A 24,398-nucleotide genomic window follows, 5' to 3' on the forward strand; every position below is an offset into this window, starting at 1 on the left:
TCCCGTTCTCCACACCTCAACCTGAAGTTTCCCGTCAGCCCCAGGCAAAGGTGTGAGGCTCGCGTGGGTGGGACAGAGTTCACTTAGCTCCCAGTGAACACTCCGGTGACTCAGCCTTGTGTGGCAAGCTGTTTAAGTGGTGCGTCTGGGGCCTAGGGGAGCCACTGACACACCCAGGGCTCGATGGTTACACTTCCCTGGTGAGGGGCTGGGACCAAAGGATACAAAGTGACTGACCCTAATAAAGAGGGTGAGGTTGAGAAGGCAGAGAGAAGTCTGAGTTCTCTCAATAATGAAATAATAATAATGATGATAATTTTAAGAAAAAAGCCAGAGGAGTCCACAGCACCAGACTTTCCAAATAGGACAGGCATGCACTGTCCCTTAGTGGCAGACTTTGGAGGGTGCTAAGAGTCAGGAGGGGATGCTCAAAGGGCAGAAGGTTGTGATTCAGTAGGGAAGAGAGGCCAGAGGCTGGGAGGGAAGCAGCTGCCCTCGTAGGAGCTGTGGACCCAGTCAGGAGGCCAGGCGGGCTTTGAGGAGTTTCTCAGCTGGCGGAGTTTGTGCCTAGCACACTCACTCAGATCCCAGGGCTCCATCTGTAGCACCCCGTCTCTGGGTGCAATGGTGCAGGCCTGGGAGCCCAGCACTCAGGAAGCAGAGGCTGGAGAACCAGAAGGTCAGGTCAGCATCTTCTGGCACACAGTAAGCGGGAGGTCAGTTCAGGCCTTGAAAATTCAAACAGGAGCGCTCGCTTCGGCAGCACACAGACTAAAGTCGGAACGATGCAGAGAAGGTCAGCACGGCCCCTGCACAAGGGTGACACGCAGATCCGTGAAGCCTTCCACGTTTTTCCTAGACAACAATGAGGACTCTAAGAGAGACATACATGGATCTAATCTACATGGGAAGTAGAAAAAGACAAGATCTCCTGAGTAAATTGAGAACACGGGGACCTTGGGAGAGAGGTGAAGGGGAGGAGAGAGCCAGGGAGGGGAGCAGAGAAAAATGTAGAGCTCAATAAATATCAATTTAAAAAAAAGAAGAAAGAAATTTCAAACAGGAGGCCAGGCAGGGTGGCACATGAGTTTAATCCCAGGAGGCCGGGCAGAGGCAGGTGGACCTCTATGAGTTCGAGGCAGCCTGGCCTACAGAGTGAGTTCAAGGACAGCCAGGACTGTTATGCAGAGAAACTGTCTCAAAACACCAAAAACAAACAAACAACAAACAAACAAAAACAAAACAATCAAAAATAGAAAGAGGGGAATGAGAAGACAGCCGGGTACTGTGCAGAGCTGAGGCGTGGCTGGGGCTGAACTCAGACCTTAGCAGCTAAAAAGCTGGGGGAAAAATGAGAACACCCCACCACTCATGCCCACGCAGTCCGTCCCTGTGTAACTCAAAATAAATGTTTCAGGAACTGACATGGAATGTCCACGCTTCCTGAATTAGACCAGCTTCCTCCTAGACGGTCTGATTGCAGACCTGCTTTCAGACAACCTGATCCACCCTCCTGTGCCTTCCCTGCCCCCATCCTGCCGCCTCCACTCTGTGCACCACCCCCACCTTCCCTCCAGTTCTGTGCCTCTGCCTCAACGTGCCTGCCCTCGCTTCTGAGCATCAAGTTTTGCTTTCCTAACATTTTCCACATCTCTAGTGTCCCTGCCTCACTTTTCTCAGCCCGGGGAAGATGTGACCCAGTAAGATGTCCGGTCTTCCCTTCCATAGTGCCAAGCCCCCTCAGAGCGAAGCTTCCTCCCTCCCAGAGTTTGTGCCTCCTAGAGCGAGGAGCCAGGCGCAGCTGTCCCAGAGGGTTTCCAGATGCCAGCGAGACACAGAAGCCATGTGGGCAGTGCTGAACAGGCGTGGGAATAAATAAATCAATGAATGAATAATGGATTGGTAATTGATACTGCGTGTTAGGCCTGGGAGAGAAGCAGGCAGAAGAGAGATTTCAGGTTTCCCTTCTTCCATATAGTAAAAAGACTTGGGGAGAAAGGAGAAAGAAGGAGGCAGGCGGGGGTGTTGATTCTCCTTCTCTCTCTCTCTGAGGCAATCAAATGTAGTTTCCACACTGTCCAGGGTGGCCTTGGACAGTGGAGGGTGACGTTCAACTTTTTTGGTTTTTTGAGACAGAGTTTCTCTGTGTAACAGCCCTGGCTGTCCCGGAACTAGCTCTGTAGACCAGACTGGCCACGAACTCACAGAGACCCGCTGCCTCTGCTGGGACTACAGGTGTGTGCTACCACTGCCTGGCTCAGCTTCTGACCTTTCCCTCGCCTCTAGAGCGCTGGGATTACAAGCATGCGCCCTCATGCCCGGTTTGGGGTTTCGTTGTTTTAACTTCTAAAAAATTATTATTTTCACTTTTTTTTTTTTTTTTTTTTCCGAGACAGGGTTTCTCTGTGGTTTTGGAGCCGGTCCTGGAGCTAGCTCTTGTAGACCAGGCTGGTCTCGAACTCACAGAGATCCACCTGCCTCTGCCTCCCGAGTGCTGGGATTAAAGATGTACACAACCATGTTGTGGCTAAAACTTTATCTATGATTATTGTATTATGTGTGCGTGGCACACATGATACGTGTGTTTGAGTACAAGGGGCACACTGCACGTATGAAGGTCAGGAGACAGCTATTTATTTGTGTGAGGGTGGGTTTGGCAGGATGTGTAGAGGTCAGAGGGTGTCAGTCAGTACCTCCTTCCTCCAGGTGGGACGGGTATTGAATTTCGGCCACTAGGCTTCTGTGGCAAGAACCTCTACTGCTAAGCCGGGCGGTGGTGGCGCACGCCTTTAATCCCAGCACTCGGGAGGCGGAGGCAGGCGGATCTCAGTGAGTTCGAGACCAGCCTGGTCTACAGAGCTAGTTCCAGGACAGGCTCCAAAGCCACAGAGAAAAAAAGAACCTCTACTGCTGAGACTTCTCTGCGGCCCTGTGCCTGCTCACCAGGCGTTGTGCCAACTCACCCATCCCCAGCCTGACCGTCCCGTGAAAGGCCACGGATTGACCCCACTTTTGAGGATGGGGATTCTAAACCCAGAGAGTGAAAGTGACTCACTCAAGGTCACACAGCACGCGTGGTGGGTGACAGAGCTGGGGCTGGAAACAGATCTCTGAGCTCTGATTGGTTTGCGGCCTCCTTGTCTCACGACTGCCCCACCGGTGGAACCTGTTTGGAGGCGGGGCAAGACGAAGCAGGGAATCTGACTGGCTGGGTCTCGGCTGCCCAGCGCAGGGTTTTATTTTCTGAGTTCCCCTTCAGCAACAGTACGTGGGAACAGGCTGTGCTGAGGACAGCCTTACAGCCCCTCTACCCTCTCCTCAGCCCCCGGCCACTTGGCCTCCCGCTTGTAGAGCGGCAGTCAGCTGCCTGGTGGACAGGGACGATTGCCATTGCACCTTGAATCCCAAGACCAAGGTGTCAGGAGTTTCGCAGTTGTGGGTTTCTCTGCTTGTGACTCGTGTCTGGAAGCCACACCTCCTTCCTTTAGGAGGTGCCCAGATTTAGGACCCAGTGATAGCCTGGAGGCAGTTTACCCAGGACACACAGACACTATTACAAACTGAGACTTTCTCCGAATCAGGTTCTTTCTGGATTTGAGACATACTAACCGTCGTGCTTGTAGGCCAGGGACGCAGGGACGCGGAGAGCTCAGGTAACGCGTTCGCTGTCATTGAGCTGGAACGCGTTGGAGCTGCGTTTCAAATCCCGGCAGTCTGGTTCCAAGGACCACACTCTGCTCTGTGCCTAGAAAGAGCAAGCACGGACTGGTGCTTACGACAACCGCTTGACCGTGTGGTACCTGGGGCTATGGCCTGGACACTCTCGCCACCTAATGGTATTGGGCCTCAACTACAAGCGAATTCCTGAGCAGAGGCAGCGTCCTTCTCAAGACGTGTGCACGTTTGTGTGGGTTTAGTTTTTGGAGACAGTCTTCCGTGGCCCAGACTGACTGGACTCACTGTGTAGCTGAGGATGGTGTTAAATTTCTGATCCTCCTGCCTCCACTTCCCAAGTAATGGCGCTCTCATCTCCTGGATCTGTTACAGAAAGTTGTGAGCCGCCACGTGAGTGCTGGGAACTGAACCTGGGTACTCTGCAAGAGTAGCCTGTGCTCTTAACCTCTGAGCCAGCTCCCCAGCCCTCTGTGGTTATCTGAGACGAGGCTTCATACTGTAACCCGAGTTTGTTAATCCTCCTGCCTCAATCTCCTAAATTCTGAGATCACAGGAACAAACCCCACTGGGTCCATCTATTCCTTTTTTTAAATTATTTTTATCATTATCGGGGGGGGGGTGCGGAGGACAACTTCCTAGAGTCGATCCTCTTCCTCTCTTTATGTGGTCTCCTGGATTTGAACTCGGGTCCTCAGACTTGCATCTTGGGGCAGCCAGCAAGTACCTTTAAACCATCTTGTTGTTGCTACCTTATTTTTTAAATTACTATTTATTTGTGTCAGGGTGGGGGTGATAGGATGTGTAGAGGTCAGAGGCCAACTTTTGGGAATGGTTCTCTCCTTATACCACATGGGTCCTCGGGATCAGGTCCTTGGGCTTGGCAGCAAGCGACCTTACCCACTCAGCCACCCCCATCTCCTTCATTTAGTCTTCTCTGCCCCCCCCCCGACAGGGTTTCTCAGTGTAGCCTTGACTGTCCTGGAACTCGCTCTGTAGACCAGGCTGGCCTCAGACTCATGGAGATCCCCCTGCCTCTGCCTCCCGAGTGCTGGGACTAAAGCCATGCGTCACCACCACCCAGCTCCCCCATCTAAACATAACACTTAGAGTCGACGTGGTGATGCACGCCTGAAATCAATCACAGGAGGACCAAGAGTTTTGAGTGGGTTTGGGCTCCACAGCTACTTCGGAGCCTGTCCTGGAACTAGCTCCATAGACCAGGCTGGTCTCGAACTCACAGAGATCCGCCTGCCTCTGCCTCCTGAGTGCTGGGACTAAAGGCATGCGCCACCACCGCCCCGCTGGCTCCACAGCTGCTTCTTGTCTCAGAGAATCCTGCAGACACTATACTAGCTGGAGGAAGGGCCACCCGCACAGGGCGTTGTTCTGCAGTGTTTCGAGGTTCTCACGCGTGGCCAGCCTCTTACCTACTGTGTTAGTCCTCCCTCACTGTGACAAACACCTGAGAGAAGCCATTTAAAAAGAAGAAAGGGTTTCTTTGGGCCAGGGTTTGACCCTTACTGACCGAGCAGTCCCTGTCTCCCCAGGCTCTGGTCTTGGGACATTGTTTTATTTTATGTGTGTGTGTGTGTGTGTGTGTGTTTCCTCCATATACGACTATGTACCATGTACAACCTAGGATGTGATCTTGTCCCAAAAACCAAACAGAGCCACGTGGCGACACACCCCTTTTATAGCAGCCCTCGGGAGGAAGAGCAGGCGGTCTCTGTGAGTCTGAGGCAGCCTGGTCTACAGAGCCAGTTCAGTGCTGTGGAATATTAGTTGAAGATGTGTTGCATTTGTTTATGCTGTGGAACACTTGTTTAATGTGTAAAGGTGTGTTGCATTCTTTTATGTTATGTTTGTCTAACTCTGTGAAACTGTGTCTGCTTAAAATACCTGATTGGTCTAATACAGAGCTGAATGGCCAATAGCGAGGAAGGAGAAAGGAAAGGTGGGGCTGGCAGGCAGAGAGTATAAATGGAGAGATCTGGGAAGAGAAGATGGAGGAGCACCAGGTGGTAGTGGCGTTCCTTTAATCCTAGCATTTGGAAGGCAGAGGCAGGTGGATTGCTGTGAGTTTGAGGCTAGCCTGGTGTACAGAGCAAGTTCCAGGATAGCCAAGGCTGTTACATGGAGAAACCCAGTCTCAAAAAAACAAAAACAGGGGCTGGAGAGGTGGCTCAGAGGTTAAGAGCACTGGCTGCTCTTCCAGAGGTCCTGAGTTCAATTCCCAGCAACAACATGGTGGCTCACAACCATCTGTAATGAAATCTAGTGCCCTCTTCTGGTCTGCAGGCATACATGCAGGCAGAACATTGTATGCATAATAAATAAATCTTAAAATAAAAGAAAACTGAAAAAACAGAAACAAAATAAAGCAAAACAACAACAACAACAACAAAAAAGCCAAGAGACAAAAGGTAGCTGGGACAATTTAAGCTGAGAACAGCTGGACAGAAACAAGTCAAGCTGAAGCTCCGTGTGATTTATCTGGGAGCTGGGTGGCAACCAAAAGAGACAAAGAGTGAAAGGCACCAGCTACAGTTCAGCCCAGCCAAGGCGGGACAGTAAGACTCCATCTCAAAAACAAAATAAAACCCCACCACAAGAAAACAGCATGGATAGTGGATTCTTCCTCACAAGGGAGGTCACTGGATGTCCCGAGGATACCGTCAGTACAATAGAAAAAATGACCTCAGGAAAACAACCCAAAGTTCTTGCCAGCGGCAGCTTGGCTGGTCAGCAGAGGACTCGGGAGGCTGGTGCACTAGCTGCTTGCAGACGGGGTGGGGGCAGCTCAGCTCTCCCTGCGGGACCCTCTGCTTCTGAAGGCCAGGCCCACTCGACCAAGCTGGACAGGACTGGTTCGTGTTTTCTGCCAAGGGTGAGTCCCACCACCATCCAGCATCTGTCTTGGTCTGTGACCACAATACCTTCAGGGGTCCTCCGTGGCTCTGTCTCCCACAGCCCACTGTCCATTGGGCCCCACCTGCAGCAGTGACCAGAGGCTGGAGCAGAGCGAACCTGACCCACACCCTCTCCTCCACTGCCCTTGAACTCAAACCAGGAGAAAAATCACGGCGATGACAGCAGAGTCCCCAGCAACCCTCCAAAGCTGTAAGACTTGGTCAGACTGTAACACCCCAGCACCTGAGACCTCAGCCGTCCTGCCTGGCTTGGCTGGCACCGACCTCAGAGAAGCAGCTGCTGATCAGGAAGCCACACCAAGTAAGCAGCTGAGATGGTCCCTGGTACCATAGATCAGAAATAGAGAGAGTCAGCATGTAAGGCCACTTGAAGTGGGTGTCAGAGTCAGGCCTGAGACACCACTGTGACACATAGCCCCACGTAAGTGCCTTGCAGAAGGTGTGTTTAGTGTCGTTTATCATCTCTGATGCGTCTGTGTTTTGTTTTTGTGTGTTTTGTTTCTGAGAAATAATCTTACCTATCCCAGGCTGGCCCTTAACTCACTGTATAGCCCAGGATGACCCTGAATCCTGATTCTCCTGCCTCCATCTCCCAAGTGCTGGGATAACAGGTGTGTGCCATCATGCCCAGATCTGTGGTCCTAGATCTAGAGTAAATGTTTGTAGTGGAGTCTTGGATATCTCTGAGGCAGCTGCTGCAAACCCAAATAAAACAGAGCTATTCTGAAGCAGAGGCCCCAACCCCAACAGCCCCATCAGGTCTCCAGAAGCAAGTCTGACCCTCCACCACCCCAACTCCTCCATGCTGGGACCTGTGCTTTCCAGCCTAAATCTTTCCATCCCCCCTGCGGCAACAGGGCAAGGAAATGGGGATCCCACTGCCTGTGTAGCACACCCCAAACCCAATAACAACTTGCTCTTAAGGCATAGCCATTTTTATTTATTTTGCTTGCATGTGCATTATGAGCACCATGTGCATGCAGTGCCCACGGAGGCCAGAAGAGGGCGTCAGATACCCTGGAACTAGAATAAAGGTGGTTGTGAGCTGCCAAGTGTGTCCTGGCAATTCAATTGAGGTTCTCTGGAAGCGCAGCCTGTGCGCTTAACTATTGAACAATCCCTATAGTGCTAGTTTTCCATTGCAGTTTTAAGACAAGTTCATGAGTCTATGACCATGCCACTAGAACATGCCTGATCTCAGAAGCTAAGTAAGTCTGAGCCTGGTTAACACTTGGGTGGATGAAAGACAGAGTCTCACTCAGTCAGGGTGACTTCAGGCTTGCTATACACCAGAAGCTGGCCAGGCATGTGCCACCATGTCTGGCTAAATCTGCCATTTTACAAAGCTCCTAGCGTGTGTGTGTGTGTGTGTGTGTGTGTATGCTACATATATGTGTGCCTGTGTGTTCATGTGCATGTGTTCTCAAATGTGAGCATGTATATGCATGCATGAGTGTGGATATGTATGTGTGTCTTTTTTTCTTGACTTTTTTGAGACAGGGTTTCTCTGTAGCTTTGGAACCTGTCCTGGAAGTTGCTCTGTAGACCAGGCTGGCCTTGAACTCACAGAGATCCAGACTGCCAACTCAGGGGACACAGGTCATCCTTGAAATAAGAATGCCAAGGGCTGGAGAGATGGCTCAGAGGTTAAGAGCACTGACTGCTCTTCCAGAGGTCCTGAGTTCAATTCCCAGCAACCACATGGTGGCTCACAACCATCTGTAATGAGATCTGGCGCCCTCTTCTGGTGTGTGGGAAGCATAATGTTGTACACATAAAAAATAAATAAATTAAAAAAAAAAAAGAAATAAGAATGCCAAGAATGCCCACTTTATTGTGCTCAGAGGCAACTTATATAGGGCTCTGGCCACGCCCCAGCTGTCAGGATCTTTCAGCTGCAGATAGACCCACCAGCCCGCCATCAGGGTCTCGCGTAATGCTCAGAGCAGCAGAAAACAAGTTGTTTACAGAAATTCAGGGTCTGGTGGTCTGTGGTCCTCAACACAGAGCAAGTTCCAGGACACATTCCTGAGGTGGGATTCCCCTCTATATCATGGGAATACCACCGGTGAATAAAGAAACTGGCTTGGCCTGAGAGGGCAGAGCAGAGGTAGGCAGGGAAAACTAAACTGAATGCTGGGAGAACGAAGGTGAGGTCAGGGAGAAGCCATGGAGCCACCGCCAGAGACAGACACGCTGAAACTTTGCTGGTAGGCCACGACCTCGTGGTGATACACAGATTAATGGAGATGGGTTAAACTAAAATATAAGAGTTAGCAAATAAGAAGCTAAAGCTAATGGGCCAAGCAGTGATTTAATTAATACAGTTTCTGTGTGATTATTTCGGGGCTAAGTGGCCGGGAACCAACAAGCAGCCTTTCACAACAGGCTCCAAAGCTACACAGAGAAACCCTGTCTCAAGAAAACAAAACAAACAAAAACAAACAAAAATAGCTGGGCATCTTGTCACACACCTTTAATCCCAGCACTTATAAGGGAGGCAGAGGAATTCTAGACCAGCCAGGACTACACAGTGAAGTCCTGTCTCAAAAATATAAAATAAAATACAAACAAAAGCAAGATTGAAATCCTCACCTTGACACGCTAGAGCTAGGAACAGAGGAGGCTCAGAGCCCTGTCTCCAGTTTGCAAAAAGCCACCTCTATGGTTGGAGAAGTAGAACAGCCATATGGTAACAGCCTGGCTGGCATTGCAGCAGCTCAGGAAAAAAAGCTGAGGCAGGAGAGCGGAACACGCTGCCCTTGACCCGATCATGGGCAAGGCTCCGGGGGTGGCCCATCCCAGTCCCCACACAACCACCTCAGGCTGCAGTGCCACACCCTGAGTGCAGCCAGGTGGGCTCAGAAAAAACACTGTGGGGTCATCTACATTATTGTCCTTGTTGATTTTTAGTATTATAAACTTGATAGGTAGCCAAATAGACTGAATTGTTTTGTTTTTGTTTTTCCTTTTTTGTTTGTTTTTGTTTTTTGTCGAGGCAGGGTTTCTCTTTAGCTATGGAACTTGCTCTGTAGACCAGGCTGCCCTCGAACTCACAGAAATTGCCTGCCTTTGCTTCCCGAGTGCTGGAATTAAAGGCATGTGCCACCACATGCCTTAATTGTTTTGTTTTTCAAGACAGGGTTTCTCTGTGTACCATTGACTGTTCTGGAACTCACTTTGTAGACCAGGCTAGCCTCAAACTCAGAGATCCACCTGCCTCTGCCTCCTGAATGCTAGGATTAAAGGCTTGCGCCACCACACCCAGCTAGTCTGAATTTCTGACCCTCCTGTCCCTACCTCCCAATGCTAAGGGCTCAAGGTGTGAGCCATCATGTTAAGTTTATTGGGCATCGTGGTTCTGGGGCTTCAAGCACAGGGCCTCACACTCTCCAGGCAAGTCCCTAACAGCTGAGCCACATCTCCAGCTCTAGAATGACTGACGTGACCTGCCCTGCCAGTTCACCTGCCTGGGTCCTGTGCAGGGCAGGGGTGGGAATGCTTGAGAGATGGGGGTTTTCAGGTCAAAGGCAGAGATGGTCTGGTCCAGCACCCCAGAGCTGTGGAATGTCTTCAGAGCTGTGCCCAGCCAGCAGTGATATTGATGATGCTGTCCGTGAACTCATCGGTGCTTTCTTGCTGATCCATCTGGCCCTCCCTGGCAGAGCTCCAGACTTGACTCCCCCTGGCAGGGCCATATGTCCTGGCAGCCTGGGTGGCCTGGGAGTGATGAGGCAGGAGTCAGGTGAGAGCTAATTCCTTTCCACCATCCCAGCTGCTTGCCCTGGAGCTCCTAGAATGCACCAGACCACTGCCTGCCTGGGTAGGCCGGGGACACTGGGATGCCTCCACACACAGCCCTTGGTGATGTCACTGCCTTCATTATTAGAGGACCAGGTGTCCTAAGCAACCGAGACGGCACCTGCATGGGCTCTGGATTGTACAAGTCTAAATTGGAAACTTTTTTTTTTTTTTTGAGACAGGGTTTCTCCATAGCTTTTGGTTCCTGTCCTGGAACTAGTTCTTGTAGACCAGGCTGGCCTCAAACTCACAGAGATCCGCCTGCCTCTGCCTCCCGAGTGCTGGGATTAAAGGCGTGAGCCACCACCGCCCAGCTTGGAAACTTTTTAAAAAGTGATGCGTATGACCAGTCAGTGATGGTCCATGCCTTTGATCCCAGCAGGCAAGTGAGTCTCTGTTGAGTTCAAGGTACCAAGTGAGTATCAGGACAGCCAGGGCTACACAGCGAGACTCCTGTCTCAAAAAGCAAACAAATAAACTGAGGGGTGGTGGCGCACGCCTTTAATCCCTGCACTCCAGAGGCAGAGGCAGGAACATCTTTAAAAGTGCGAAGGCAGTCCGGTCTAAAAAGCGAGTTCTAGGACATCCAGGACTGTTACACAAAAACTGAAGAAAAAAAAAGAGAGAGAGAAAGAAACAAATCTGTTTCCACAGGACAATCTGAGTCAGGAATGCAAGGTACAAGGTGAATCCAGGTCATCATGATGTCACAGCAAGGGAGCTCTGGAAGATGGAGCATGCCAGAGAGACTGGGCAGCCATCTGTAAAGCCTCCCACCGCACCCTGCATCCTTAAAACGAACGACAACAGATTTCAGTCAACCAAACTCAGTGGTCTTATAACACCAAGACAAATGATACCAGGTGTGGAGGCTCCTGCCTGTGACCCAAACACCTAGGAAGTGGAGGCAGGAGGATCAAGAAAAAGGTCTGTTATCGTCCTTAGAGTTCAAGGCCAGCCCTGGTTTCGTTGCAGTCTGTCTGAGAACGTGTGTGTGTGTGTGTGTGTGTGTGTGCGCGCGCGCGCGCGCACACGCGCGCACAGGGGGGCTCATCCAGTGAAGACACACGCAGCGCAAACCATCTGGCCTGAGTCTGACCCTGATCCCACAATAGAGGAGAGAGTGACTGTAGAGGGTTGTCCCCTGCCCTCCAGACTCATGCCGCCACACTCACAGTGAGCAATAAGCAAATCTGTGCAGATAATTCAAGGTCGTCCTTGGGAGAGTTCAGGCTGGGTCTGAACTCTCTACCTCAGAACACAGCCCAAGGGCATGGGCACCCGGGTGTGGCAGCACACTCCTTTAAACCCAGCCTGCAGGAGGCAGAGGGAGGCAGATCTCTGAGTGCAAGGCCGCCTAGTCAGTCTAAAAAGTGAGACCCAGCCTCAGAAACTAAATGGGGAGGCTGCTGGCACAGGCCTCAACTCTCCCTAAGTGACCCTAACGAGTGTCTGTCCGGAGGGGGACGCTGATTTGCTCTCAGCTGTAGAATAGGGAGAGAAGCCTCCTGTGGAGTTTGTGTTTTGGGGAAGGGGGCATCTCCATTCTGGCCTGGAATTTTCTATCTCCCACCTTAGTTCCTAGCCAGCGCACCTGGAGCCTCCCAAGTTCTGCTTTAGTTTTAGGGTTTGTTTGTTTGTTTGTTTTGTTGTTTCATATTTTTGAGACCAGGTCTCACGTAACCAGGTTGGTCTGGAACCCATTATGTGGCTGAAACAGTCCCGCATCCACTTCTCGAGTGCTGGGGTTACAGGGAGACGTGGGGAGAGGTGAGGCCCAGGGTGTGCTGGAGAATGTCTGGTTTACTGGTTACAGATCGCTGCCGTCCTCCACACCCCAGAATCTGGCACCTTCCATCACACAAGAGAACTCTAGCTTTCAAAGTGAGCTCTCTGGAGCTGGACCGGGAACGTCCTCAGTCCTCAGAACGGTACAGCTAAAATTATTGTGTGTGTGTGTGTGTGCGCGCACGCTCGCGCACGTGTGTGTCCTACATGTGTGCAGGTGCCTGGGGATAGCAGAAAAGGGCGTCAGATCCTCCAGACAGACCTGGAGTTGTAGGCAGCGGTGTGCAACCTGGCTGAGTGCTGGAAACTGAACTTGGGTCTCTGGAAGAACAGCAATTGCCCTTAACCAATGAGGCATCTCTCCAGCCCCTTAAAAAGAGTGTTAAAAAATTAACAGAAATAGAGATCGTCTCTGTGGACCAGCAAACCCTTCACACACACACACACACACACACACACACACACACACACTGCGTGTGTTAACAGCTCGCTGGATTCGGTTCTCCTGGGGACAGACCTGACAGCCAGAAAGCCTTTACCCCACCGCACCATCTCACTGGCCAAAAGATGGTCAACTTTACATTTTTTTTTTCAAGACAGGGTTTCTCTGTGGTTTTGGAGCCTGTCCTGAACCTAGCACTTGTAGACCAGGCTGGTCTCGAACTCACAGAGATCCACCTGCCTCTAAGATGGTCAACTTTAAAGCCAGGTGTGGTCTCATGTGCCTGCAATACCCATGTTTGGGAAGCAGAGACTGGAGGATGATGAGTTTGAGGCCAGCCTGGACTATGTAATGGTTGTGTCAAAAATGAACCGAATTCAGACACGGTGGCACAAGACTTTAATTCCAGCACTAGGGAGGCAGAAGCAGATGGCTCCGTGAGTTTAAGGCCAGCCTGGTTTACATAGAGATATAAATTGGGGTCATTTCCTGACCTCTGCTTTTCTCACCTTGGCACTGTCTGATGTAGAGAAGGGCAGGTGACGGCAGAGGCGCTACCGCCAACAGGCAAAGTTGCGGTCACCTACGGGAGTCAACACTGCACGCTTTGCCTGGTCGGAGGGGACCACCAGACTCCATGCAGAGAAGTCAGAGCCTGAACCCACGCACCAGCTGCGGGCGAGGCATGCGTGCGTGGGTGCGCGCGTGTGCTGGTTGCATATCAGGCGCTGTCTACGCCGCCGCCGCCTCCCCACTACCACAACCTCCTGTACTTTAATGGGGCCTTGCGGCACAGATGGCTCTTCCTAGGAGCCTCTGTGTGTGTGGGAGGAGGCGACGCGCTCCGGGCTTGCAAAGCTATTCTCGGTGTGTGAAGGGCGATGTGCGAAGGGGTGAAGCCCAGGGTGTCTGCTGAGCATCATCTGGGTTATTATTGTTTGCGGGAGAGAAAGTCTGCATCCGCTGCCTCCGAAGCTCCGGGTCAGCTGCGCCGCCAGCGTGCTGCCCACAGGGGGCGCTGCTCCCCCAGGCCTGCTTTGGCCACTGACCTGAAGGTTGGATTTAAAGACCTACTAAGAACTAAGGAAGGAACTGGAAGGTCAACATCGGCCATCTTCACTCATTTCCCAAGAACCCAGTCCTTGGCTTCTGCCCTGGGTTCCAGGCTTCAGCTGCTCTGCCACATTCCAGTCACCAGGTTGGCTTAAATACATTATTTTGTTTTGGTTTTTGAGACAGGGTTTCTTTGTGTAGCCCTGGCTGTCCTGGAACTCACTCTGTAGACCAGACTGGCCAAGACCCAGAGATCTGCTTCCCTGGTACTTGGGTTAAAGGAATGAGCAGCACTGTCTGGCTCTCTTTTTTTTCCATTTGTGTATGTGTGTGTACACACATATATATTTCCAGCTAATGTTTCTTCTCGCCTCTTTTCCTCCCTCTATTAATCCCCCGCCATCCACTCCTCCAAAGTTCTAGTCGTATGCTCTCAATATACCAGTATATGTATTGCTTGATGTGGAATTTTTTTGCTTTGTTTTGTTTTTTCAAGATAGGGTTTCTCTGTGTAGCCCCGATCATTCTGTACCAGGCTTGCCTCAAACTCAGATCTACCTCCCTCTGCTTCCTGAGTGCTTGAATTAAAGGCATTCTCCACCATCCCACGTTGGCCTTAAAATAGTTTTTATTTAGTTACTCTTTTTTTGTATATATTTTATTTGTATGTTTATTTAGCTTCCAACCAAACTTTCCCCTCTTCCCCTCCCCTCTCCTCAACTGTCCCCCATCCACTTCTCCTTCACCGCTTCTCTTCAGATGTAGGTGGATCTGTCAGGGTTATCAGCAGGCATGGCATATCAGCCGCAGTGAGTCTAGGCTCCTCCTCTTCGATTAAGGCTGGATGAGGTAACCCAGTAGGAGGAACGGGTCGGGTCCCAGCGCAAGCATCAGAGTCAGAGATGGCCTGTGTCTCACTGTTCAGAGACACATATGAAGACTGTTACACAACTGCAACCTATGCAGAGGGCCTAGGTCAGTCCCATGCAGGCTCCCCAGTTGTCGGTTCAATCTCTGTGAGCCCCTCTGAGCCCAGGTTAGTTGGTTCTGTGGTTTTCTTGTGATGTCCTAGAGCTCTCTGACTCCGACAGTCCTTCCTCCCCGCTTCCATAGGACTGTCCAAGCTCCAGTTAATGTTTGGATGTTTGGCTGCGGGTCTCTGCATATCTTCCCATCAGTTGCTAGGTGAAGCCTCTCTGATGACAATTGAGCTAGGCACCAGTCTACAAGAATAACAGAATATCATTTCTTTGCCCAGCTATTGGCCATGTAGCTTTTTGTTAGACCAATTAGGTGCCTTAGGTAGGCAAGGAGAAACAAATACAGCAATCTTTACATAACTAAACAAATGCAGCACAAACAAATCTTTCCATCTTTACAGCATTAGCAAAGGCCGTAGAAACAAATGTAACATCTTTACACAGCTAAAGTAATGTTCTACCGCAGAAACAAATGTAACACATCCTTACACAGCTAAAGTAATGTTCTGCCACAGAAACAAATGTAACATCTTTACAGCTAAAGTAATGTTCTGCCGCAGAAACAAATGTAACATCTTTACACAGCTAAAGTAATGTTCTGCCGCAGAAACAAATGTAACATCTTTACACAGCTAAAGTAATGTTCTGCCGCAGAAACAAATGTAACACATCTTTGCAAGTTAAAATAATATTTTTAACACTTTCGTTCGTTTGCCATCTCATGTAGCCCGGGCTTGCCTCAGAGGTCTCTGTAGCTGAGGATGACTTGGCACTTGGGCTCTTGTCTCCACCTCCCAAGCGCTGGGATTACAGGTGTTGGCCACCCGTGCCAGGCTAGGCAGGCTAGTCTTGAGTGCTCGGCTAGAATGTTGCCAACTGAGCCCCAGCTCCTCATTGCAGTTTGCTGAACTCCTGTAAGGCCACGGTCCCTGTGCAGCGGGCCCTAGGCACAGTGTCCTGAGGCTGTAGCTCTAGCTCTCTCCACCTCTCCACAGAGTCAGCCTTCTCTTCCCTCCCGGTTCTCACTGCTCTCTTCAGGTTTGGGCTTCCCCGCTCTGCTATGAGCTACCACCAGGTTCCAGTCATTTTCCTCGTATGTTCTCAATTTATAACAGATATGTATATATGTATTGCCTCATTTGGAATGTGTGTGCCTCCCATCCATTTTAACCTAAGCTTGATTTAGGCCCAGTGATGGAGCCTGAGTGCCCAGAGCCTGCAACGAAGCCAGTGAACCCCATAATGGTTATCCTGTGACAAGAAATTTGGGGGCTCTTGGCACAAAAACAAGGCCCCTGAGATGGAACCAAACACTGGGAAAGCGGGGGTCAGAGAGCACAGGCAGTTTTCCTGGGTCAGATTATGGGTTTCCTGGAATGGGCTCCTAGGAGGGCAGCCACCAAGCTGCCTGATGGACCTGAGATGTTTACAATATACGGTGGGAGCCTGGGCTCGGCTGTGCACATCTTTAAAAACGTGGGAGGCAGAGGCTGGTGGTCTTTATGAATTCCAGGCCGGCTTTCTTTATATGGGCAGCTAGACACTGTAAAATAAAGAAGCAAGCAAGCACAGGCTTAGCAGAAGCTACTCCATTTTAAATGCTAAAGTGGCCACAGCCACGCCTGGCTTCTCAGCACTTGAGGCTGTGGCTGGAAGACCCCAAGACTGAGATTGGCCTGGGCTACAGAGTGAGACCCTGGCCTCTCATCTCAGTCACTCACCAGACATCTGTAGACCTGTGGTGTAGAGAAAGAAGGAACTTAAAGCAACTTGGGGAGGGAGAAGAGGTCCTCCCCTTGGCGTCTACTGTGCCTTTCCTGCTGACAGATAAGAAACGTCAACACAATAGAGACAGCCGAAACTGTCTAGAATGAGTATTTACTTTAATAGCCTTCCCCAGCACAGAGAGGGGCTGTGGGAAAGATGACCCCTGACCCTGACTTTCTCTGGTGCTGCCACCATGCCCAGTTTATGAGGTGCTGGGGATCAACCCCAAGGCTTTGTGCAAGCCAGGCAAGCCCTCTGCCAAGTAGAGGCGTCTCTTACTGAGGAAGCTCTTCAGCCAGGCTTGGTGGTGCATGCCAGTAATCCCAGGTAGGTAGAGGTAGAGGCAGGAGGATTTGCTGAGTTCAAGACCGGTATGGGCTACAGAATGAAACTTTGTCTCAAAATAAGTAATGTTTTGGTCAGATTGGTAAAGAAGAACTATAGACTAAAAAGCACAATGTAACATTTCTTTGTGGGGCGTTGGTTTTGTTTTTTGAGCCGGATCTCACTGTGCACCTCTAGCAGGCCTGGAACTCGCTATTTACACCAGGCTAGGCTTGAACTCACAGATATCTGCTTGTTTCTGCCTCCGTAGTGCATACCAAGCCCCAGCTTTTCATATTTTTATAATTTGTTTTATAGGGAAAATGTTTTAGGGAAAATATTTGGATGCTGCTGTCCTGGACGTTGCCTTTCCTGATTACCCTTTTTTCTTTCTTTCTTTCTTTCTTTCTTTCTTTCTTTCTTTCTTTCTTTCTTTCTTTCTTTCTTTCTTTCTTTCTTTCTTTTTTCTTCGAGACTGGGTTTCTCTGTAGTTTTGGAGCCTGTCCTGGAACTAGCTCTTGTAGACCAGGCTGGCCTCAAACTCAGAGATCCGCCTGCCTCTGCCTCCCGAGCTGATTAACATTTCTTACCCGAGAAACTACGAAGCTTAAATAAAATTTCCTTCAGCATAAGGAGGGTTAATGAGCAGTGAGTGAGCCCTAATTACAGCTGAAAGGTTATGTAGTTTCTCCCTGAGAATAAGTCTGTACGTGTGAAAAGTAACCTAGCTTAGTTTGCCTTCTTTTTGTTTTTGAGTCAGGTAGCTCAGGCTGGCCCAGGACTCGCAAAGTAACTAAGTCTATCCCTGAACTCACAGCCCTCTGCCTGCATACCACCCAAGCGCTGTAAAAACACACTTGTCTGCACCGATCGCCAGCAGGCGGTTCCGTTCTCGCGAACCCTGACCCGGGTGAGAGGGTGTGGAAGGTGGGGGGCGGTGGAGAGCGGTGGGGCCTCGCGCATGCGTTCTCGCGCCGCGCGCAGGCACTGTAGAGGCCACCCAAGACGGCGCGCGGGTCCTGAGGGGGGGCGGGGCCACGCAGTCCGGAAGAGACGCTGCGCAGGCACGCCCCTTCCTTTCCAGCCTCCGTCCCGGATCCTGCAGCCGCCGCGGTGAGTTCCTCCGGGTTCGGGTTCCATCGGCCTCCATCCGGGCCGTGGTGCTGCCGTGGCGGGCCGGCGTCCTCGCGGGGACACGGACGCCATGGTCGCCCTCCTCACAGCCCGTCTCGCCGCAGCCAGCGGGCTGGGGACGCAGCTCTGGGACTCCGGGACGCGGGCGGACGCGGAGTGGCGTCCGGTGGCGGGGCCGCAGGAGCGGAGCTTCCACGTGTGGCGGGAAGCGCCTGGTTCGGGAACAGCCTCCGCCTGCGCGGGTTTGTCCCGCGCCGGGCCCCAGGCTGAGCGGTCCCTTAGGAGAGCGGGAAGCGCTTTGCCCTAGGGTCAGCGGCGTCGCAGGAAGCGGGGCCCTCATGCGCGTCTTCCCCACCGATCTCACCCTGAGAATGACCGCTGGTTCCCAGGGTCCCCGGTGCTGTCGCTCCAGCGTCTCTGTCCACCCTCCTCCCTGACACTTGCTGCAGGGGTTGTGACAGCAGAGCAGATGTGGGCCGCTACGACCCGTTTCCTTAGCGCCCTGGCAGTTATTAGCTAAACGGTGGAGGCGGAGGAGGAATCTGGTCCCCGTACAGCTTTGCGGTTGTCTTTACACCTTGTGAGTCTAGCATGTTGTCGCCTTAGTTCGGACTCTGGCGGTAGTGATGGTGAACTTGGGACTCCTGGTTCTGTTATTTATTTATTTATTTATTTATTTATTTATTTATTTATTTATTTATTATGTATACAATATTCTGTCTGTGTGTATGCCTGCAGGCCAGAAGAGGGCACCAGACCCCATTACAGATGGTTGTGAGCCACCATGTGGTTGCTGGGAATTGAACTCAGGTCCTTTGGAAGAGCAGGCAATGCTCTTAACCGCTGAGCCATCTCTCCAGCCCCCTTTTTTGGTTTTTCGAGACAGGGTTTCTCTGTGGTTTTGAAGCCTGTCCTGGAACTAGCTCTTGTAGACCAGGCTGGTCTCGAACTCACAGAGACCCGCCTGCCTCTGCCTCCCAAGTGCTGGGATTAAAGGCGTGCACCACCACCGCCCGGCTCCTGGTTCTGTTTTTAAGAGACAGAATTTCTCTGCGAGGCCTGGCGGGCTGTCATGGAGCTTAGACCAGGATGGCCTCAAACTCTGAGCCCTGCCTGCCTCTGCCTCCTGCGTGATGCGGTTTTTCTGGCCCTGCGATGTTCGTTTGACGATCACTTCTTTCCTGCAGATGTTGATGCCCAAGAAGAACCGGATTGCCATCTATGAGCTCCTTTTTAAGGAAGGAGTGATGGTTGCCAAGAAGGATGTCCATATGCCCAAACACCCTGAGCTGGCAGACAAGAACGTGCCCAACCTTCATGTCATGAAGGCCATGCAGGTACGAGGTGGAGCCGCAGATGGAGGTACTTGCCCCGGCGTTGGGCTGGGCTGCCGACTGCTGTGCAGGGAGGGGAGGGAGATTGACACTGGAATGTGTCTCCTAGGCGGAAGGGCAGAGGCCAGACTGCTTGGTCCTTTTTCTGATCTACTCACCTTAGAAAGGACCCTTTGGGCTTGGAACCCTTGACCTCCAGGAATTTCTCAGCCTTGGGTTCCTCTCTGGTCACCGCTCTGCTCCCAGCTGGTGTGCTAGTTCTGTGATAACTGGTTCTGTCCCGCAGTCTCTGAAGTCTCGAGGCTACGTGAAGGAGCAGTTTGCCTGGAGACACTTCTATTGGTACCTTACGAATGAGGGCATCCAGTATCTCCGCGATTATCTCCACCTGCCTCCGGAGATCGTGCCTGCCACCCTGCGCCGCAGTCGTCCCGAAACTGGCAGGCCTCGGCCCAAAGGTATGGTGCCTCAGGAAACATTTTGTGGGGGTTGTGGTTGTATATTAAAGAGTGAGTGGTGTTAGGGTCTCCTGAAGTTCAGAAGGGCCTGAACAACTTTGATCCTCCTGTCTCCACTTCTGGAGTGCTGGGGTTCGCAGTGTGTCCCGTCACTCCTGGCTCTGAATGTTCTTGGTACCTTGGTGTCAGTTTTAGAGACGGGCCCAGGGCCTTGGGCGTGGAATGGCCTTGAGCTCAAGTAGCTTTCCTGTCTACACCCCACCTGAAGCTGTGGCAGAGTGCTGCGTGCCTTGTCCTTAGCTCGAAGCAGAGCTGCTCGCTGTGTGTGAAAGATGGAGTGTTTGTGTACTTCCAGGGCAGGGGAGCAGGGTTGTGAGCAGACGCCTGCTGTGCATGAGTGTGGTACGAGAAGAAGGGTATTGGATGCTGTCTCGTAGTCTCTTGAACTTTGTAGTAGCCAGAGGCTGAGGTGATGGGGTACAGAGATTCTTAAACAGGATTGGGTTTGCCTGGAGAGGGACGTGAGCACAGAACTGTACGGGAGACCTAAGGGGTCCTAGTGCTTAGGTGGGCTGTGTTCTCAGAGCCAAAAACCTTGAGAACCACTAGGGGAAAAACCCAGGTCTGCCATGAGTGTTTACTACAGAATTGAGTGTATCTCTAGAAGTTTAAGGAGCCACACCTCTAATCCCAGCACTTGGGAAGAAGAGACAGTGCTGGAATTTCAGGACAGCCAGGGCTGCAGTGAGACTCACAAAAATCCAGCAGTGAAGAAGTTTGGTCTTGGGTGTGGTGGCCACCACTTTAATCCAGAAGGAAAGGCAGGAGGGCTATGTAGCAAGACTTTGTCTCCAAAAAACTATTTTAAGTGAATGTCTGCTAAGTAAGCCTGTTGGGGACCGTGCAGGAGGCGGCGAGGGCGTGCAAATGCACTGTGCCCTGTGGGACAAATGTGAAAGTTGGGTCTTCATGGAATCCGGGGATCAGTTCAGGTCCCCAGGATTTCATGGCATCTTTTACTGCCTGGTCCTGGCTTCTTGTTTGTGGTGGGATTCGCTGTAGATCCCGCTGGCCTTGAATTTGCTCTGCCTCCTATAAAGGCGTGGAAGACCACTGCCTGGCCTGTTTGTTTAATCAAAGTGGGAGCCAAATAGTGAGAGTGACAAGTTCCCTAGCGACACCGGCGTTTGGCTGCTGTTCCGGGCCTCACAACTGAGACATCACTGCTCTCTGTTCATCTGCTGCCTTTTGCTCAAGGTGCAGTTTTGTTTCTGTAGGGCCGGAGGGTGAGCGCCCGGCAAGATTCACAAGAGGGGAGGCGGACAGAGACACCTACAGAAGGAGTGCTGTGCCCCGTGAGTATCTTGTCCAGCCCAGATTTGAGCGACCCTCTGTGGACTGCAGTCCTTGCTGTGGGAATGGAGGGAAGGCCAGTGTGTGGAAACACTGCAGACCGTCCTGTTGTCCCTGTGTGCTAACCTCTCCATAAGAACTGTGCAATTTAGTTTCTGAGTAGAGAAAATGCTTGCCGGGAGCCGGAGGAGCAGGTGCTGTTCACTACTGGGAGTGTGCTGGGTGCATGCTAGGTGCCAGGTACTTTGGGGGGAGCCGAGAGTAGGTCTTGCTCCTGAGCTTTTATTAAGTGGGGGGTTTATTAGTTTTCAGGTGTGGATTAAGCAAATACCTGGAAGAGCCAGTTGGGCTCTCGAGGGAAGAACATTACAGGCTTAGACTCTTGGCAGAGTACTGGGGAGCCTAGGGCTTAACGGGTGTGGGCCAAGCTCTCTTTTTCCTTGTCCCCTTTTTGTATTCTGTGTTCTTGGAAGTGAACACGTGGCCTGAACATTTTCCCCTGCCCCAGGTTCAGGAGAAATAATTAGTGGGGGGGGGGTTCCTCCTTCAGAGCGCCTGCCTGTGAGGATGACACAGGTCAGTGTGAGCATTGATGAGGGAACAGATGTGGTTGAGGGCAGGAAGTAGCCAGCAGAGCCTGCAGTGCGAAGGGGACAGAGGAGTCACCCTGGAGCTGTTGGTTCCTTTGACCCTGGCTCACATCCACCTCTAAACACTGAGGTGATTTACTTTCCCTCCCTGAACTGTCTGTGAAATGGTGACTTGCCATGCTTGCACAGTGCAGTTATGGGTGCTGCTTTTTGAACCAGTTTCCCATGTACATGTAGTCCAGGCAGTCTTGTTTCAACTTCTGAGTTTGGGGTTCCAGGCATGTGCCCTGCTGCCTTCATGTCTGCTACTTTCTTTTTTTGTTCTGGTTTTTTTTGGGGGGGGCGGTTTTTGAGACAGGGTTTCTTTAGCTTTGAGGCCTGTCCTGGAACTAGCTCTTGTAGACCAGGCTGGCCTCCAACTCACAGAGATCCGCCTGTCTCTGCCTCCCGAATGCTGGGATTAAAGGTGCAGCACCACCGCCCGGCTGTCTGCTACCTTCTTGTTTTTTTGTTTTTTTTTGTTTTTGTTTTTGTTTTTTCGAGACAGGGTTTCTCTGTGGCTTTGGAGCCTGTCCTGGAACTAGCTCTTGTAGACCAGGCTGGCCTCGAACTCACAGAGATCCACCTGCCTCTGCCTCCCGAGTGCTGGGATTAAAGGCGTGCGCCACCACCGCCCGGCTCTGCTACCTTCTTGTAACGGAAGTTGGATTTTACTTCCATGGCTGCTCACTGCCCTTGCCTTCATGCTTCCCTTGGCTGAGCTTCCTTTACCAACTTGGGTCTTTTGTCCTTTGTGGTCAGGGCACCTTTCCTAGCGGAGGGGGTGGCTAGTGAGTTGGCGTCGGCACATTTAGTGAGTGTGGAAGGATGGCTGACAGTCTGAGGAGAAGGGAGCAGAAGCAGACTGTGTGCTTGGTGGGGTGGCCTTTCCTGCCTGTGGGGTCCTGTGGCTTGTCTTCTTACCACCCAGAGACCATATCCTGAATTGTTTTCTTCTAGCTGGTGCTGACAAGAAAGCCGAGGCTGGGGCTGGCTCAGCCACCGAGTTCCAGTTTGTGAGTATCTCTGTTTGCTCCCTGCAATCACGGTGGCCTGGGCCGTCCTAGTGCATTAGTGGGTTCTGGGGTGTGATGTCTCATACCCTCTCCCCAGGCAGTGGAACAGTGCAAACCTTGGTGATAGGCTTTGCTCGTCTGTCTCGTGCAGTGCCTGTGGTGTGCTCTTATTCCTGACAGCTTTGACCTAGTCTGTGTATTCTGTGAAGTCTGAGATTGAACTAAACATTGGAGAGGCTGTGAGTCCCAGAGTAGAGTTGCTCTGGAGTCAGATTACCTTTCTCTGAAGTGGAGACAATGCCTGGCATGGGAGTTACAGTCTCCTGGAGTCCTCTGTCAGGGCTTCTCATACAGTTGCTCTCAGATCTCCTGTGTAGAAAGGTAGGTAGGGTATGGGTCTCTGTGCCAGGGGCTTCCATCTCTTTAAACACTTAGTTGCAGTCCCAGTTCTAACAATGTGCGGACACAGGCTCAAGGTCAAAGACCCCCACAGGCAGTAAGGGTCTACGCTCATCTGACTGTTAGCTTTTGTGGCTGTCTCCAGTGAAGTCTGAGACCTATAAATCCCTAACGATTGATCATGTGCTTTGTCTTGCAGAGAGGAGGCTTTGGTCGTGGACGGGGTCAGCCACCACAGTGAGCTTGAAGACTGTTGTTTGGAATAAACTTTAAAGAAAAGTGTCCACTCTGTGTGGTCAGTGTGTGAATGGACGTGACCTTGACACCTTCCCAACTTGGTTTGGGCTAGAGTGGGAACAGCCTAGCTGTCTTGTTCATTTAAGGTTCTGTCATAGAGGGTCTGCCTAGAACAAGAGTCCTGTGACTCAAACCCCGACATTGACAAAGATCTTGGAATTACCTTCTCAGGCTTGTGAAGTCTGGATTGTTACACTTCCAGAATTAGAGAATGGGCTGCTGGGGCACCCTGGGAAGAAAGGGGGCCCTGAGTGGTGACAGAAGAAACTGTTGCTTTGGCTTAGCACCAGCTAAAAGGCACAGCTTGCCACGGGACTAGAAGAGAGCTTGGGGGTGGTTTAGGATCCCATCCTTGGTCTGCAGGTCAGTTGGGTTGGGGTTGGGGAGGTTGGCAAAGCAGACCCAGTGTAGGTTCAGAGCTGCATCCCTAATAGTGTATCTGGGGTTTGGAGCTGTCATGGTTACCACAGAGTCCTGGTAGTCCTTGGTAATTTCCACCATTAGGTGGCCTTTTGTGGCTCAGGTGCTTTTTCTTGACCCTAGCAGTGGTGTTTGGTGAGGCTGGGCCTTTTGCAGTTCACTCTCCTTGGGATTGTTTTGTCTGGAAGCCTGGGGGCGGGGGAGCCAGCAGTTCTGGGACTCGTGATTTAAATTAATTGTGGGTTTGTTTGGAGGTCCTACTCTGACTCGTGCTGGTAGAAGTGTGTAGCATGTCTTGCCTTTTCTTCCTCCCTTCGAAACATGATGGTGCACACCTTTAATCCCAGCGCTGCGGAGGCAGGTGAATGAATTTCTTGAGTTACAGTCTATATAGTGTATCTTTGGAGCCTGTCCTGGAACTAGCTCTTGTAGACCAGGCTGGTCTCGAACTCACAGAGATCCGCCTGCCTCTGCCTCCCAAGTGCTGGGATTAAAGGTGTGCGCCACCACCGCCCAGCTATAAATGGTTAGTATTGATAATGGATATGTCAATTGCTTGACCTGCTCATTTAATATGTATTCAGGTATCAAAAAACAT

At 51.3% G+C, this 24,398-nt stretch overlaps 1 protein-coding gene and 1 non-coding gene across 2 annotated transcripts; both read left to right on the plus strand.

Moving 5' to 3' along the window:
• Positions 1–747: 747 nt before the first annotated feature.
• On the plus strand, positions 748–854 carry LOC130862469 (U6 spliceosomal RNA). The gene has a single exon (XR_009055643.1). It is a non-coding gene; the product is annotated as a U6 spliceosomal RNA (small nuclear RNA).
• Positions 855–17,792: 16,938 nt separating this feature from the next.
• Positions 17,793–23,361, plus strand: Rps10 (ribosomal protein S10). The gene is made up of 6 exons (XM_057794672.1): positions 17,793–17,873; positions 19,082–19,231; positions 19,515–19,686; positions 20,964–21,041; positions 22,629–22,684; positions 23,283–23,361. Exons 2-6 carry the CDS (start codon positions 19,082–19,084, stop codon positions 23,322–23,324), a joined length of 498 nt encoding a protein of 165 aa, XP_057650655.1. The 5' UTR covers positions 17,793–17,873; the 3' UTR covers positions 23,325–23,361.
• The last annotated feature ends 1,037 nt before the right edge of the window (positions 23,362–24,398 follow it).

The sequence above is a fragment of the Chionomys nivalis genome, chromosome 19 (assembly GCF_950005125.1).
Source record: "Chionomys nivalis chromosome 19, mChiNiv1.1, whole genome shotgun sequence".
NCBI lineage: Eukaryota > Metazoa > Chordata > Mammalia > Rodentia > Cricetidae > Chionomys > Chionomys nivalis.